Genomic DNA, 1,708 nt, shown 5'->3' with positions numbered 1-1,708 from the left:
GGGAGGGGAGGGGAGGAAGAAAAAGAAGGGGAGGAGGAGAAGGAGGAGATTGGAAGGATGGAAGGAATGAAGGGAGGGAGGAAGGAACTAGTGAAGGAAGAAGGGAGAACCTAGCAATAATGTCCTTGGTCAGCAGCTCTTTTTTTCTCAGGGTAGGTGTTAGAAGCCAGACTAGGAAAGGGGTGGGGAAAGAGGAACAGAAGAGGTGGGGGAAGGGGAGGGATCAGGGGAGGGGGAGGATGTGAACCTTGGTTAGAGAAATAAAAGAAAGTAAGCCTTTCTGGGGACAGTGAGTGCAATCTCCCTGCACACCCACCCTTGGGCAAGGACCCAGAGACCTCTGGTGCTGAGCACAGAGGCTGAAGTGCTACAGAAGAACTATAGAAGGACGGAGCAAAGCCATGGTAAGCTTTTCAGCCTAAAAGATTTCCAGATGCTCAGATAGAACCTCTTCTTGGGATGCAGAGGCAGGTGGCAAAGGAAAAGAAGCAACTCACTTCCTATTCGGTTTTTAAAAAGCCAAAACTAAAAATGCTGAGTTTAAAAAGTGCTCCTAGAATCTCTCTTCTCAGTTGTGCTGATTTCTTCTCCTTGACTTGTCTCTGGTGAGGTTCTTGAAGAAGTGCTACTATCTGGCTGAAATTAGCACTCTTGTGACTAAACATTGGCGCTGCCTGAGAATTGATACACTTCAGAAAAGATGGTGTTAAGATGTGAAGAAAATTTGTGGTTGCGTCATTTGAGTTGCTCAAAATGTGTTTCTTTCTAGTTGAAAAATAAATGAACTCCTTTTTTTTGGTAGTGTCTGTTTGGTTACCCAATTCTTTTACGTATTTGAAGCATTGACCCATCATAGTCAAGTGTGAGATTTTAACATTAAATCTAGACATCAATAGCTCATTAAAGACCAAAGAACACTTTAAAAATACACATAACTAAATATCAAATAGTTTCATCTGACAGCTCAGCAGATAAGTAGATACAAAAAAATTACTAAAATGTAGAAAAAAATCAGAACAGTAACAATCAGCAACTTGAGGCTAAAATATGAAAAAACAATAACATCAACTATGCATCAGTTTTGAGGCAAATTTAATTCTACTTTTTCACCCATGTCTGAGAAATCTCTTGCCTCAGACAGGTTTAGTAGGCATAAGTGTTATACTTTGAACTTTGAGAAAGTTGTAGGCATCTCCTCAAGTTGCTACAAAATTGTGATTTAGAGCATAAGTCTGAGTATAATTTTGTATTTTATTTGCAGATATTTCCATGGAAATGTCAGAGTGCTCAGAGGGGCTTATGGAATGTTTTTGAGCTGTGGGCCTGGACTGTGCTCTGTTGTGGTATGTTATGATATTTATATATTACTAAGCTTTTTAAAAAATTTATGTTCATTTTCTGGTAAATGTCCACTGGGTGTACATATTCACAGGTAAAATTATTAGGTAGATAGCTACCCTTTCTACAAACACCCCTTTTCTTCCTCTCACTTCCCCAGAAAACTCCTAACCTTGCCCCACCCTTTGCTGCAGGGTTTATTTTATGACATTCTTTACTCATTAATCATAACTGTCTCCCAGGTCTCTGTACTTTTTTGATATGTTTAAGTTGATCAAGATTAATTATGTTTTCTTTGCATCTGTTATTCCTTGCTCAGAATCCTTAGGAAAGTATAAAAATTGGATCTGTGTTTTCTTTATTTCTCCGT

General features: G+C 39.1%; 1 protein-coding gene across 1 annotated transcript in view; it reads left to right on the top strand.

Annotated features, from left to right (window-relative positions):
- The first annotated feature begins 207 nt into the window (after positions 1 to 207).
- The window catches only part of SELL (selectin L), a 22,656-nt gene continuing 21,155 nt past the window's right edge, over positions 208 to 1,708 (top strand). Inside the window, exons 1-2 of the mRNA XM_007458123.1 lie at positions 208 to 404; positions 1,262 to 1,343. Coding sequence (XP_007458185.1) covers positions 402 to 404; positions 1,262 to 1,343 — 85 coding nt within the window. The 5' untranslated portion in view covers positions 208 to 401. The remainder of the gene's footprint in view (positions 405 to 1,261; positions 1,344 to 1,708) is intronic.

The sequence above is a fragment of the Lipotes vexillifer genome, unplaced genomic scaffold (assembly GCF_000442215.2).
Source record: "Lipotes vexillifer unplaced genomic scaffold, Lipotes_vexillifer_v1.1 scaffold189, whole genome shotgun sequence".
Lineage (NCBI taxonomy): Eukaryota > Metazoa > Chordata > Mammalia > Artiodactyla > Lipotidae > Lipotes > Lipotes vexillifer.
The sequence above is the reverse complement of the archived record's forward strand: the minus strand, read 5'-3'. Positions and strand labels throughout refer to the sequence as shown.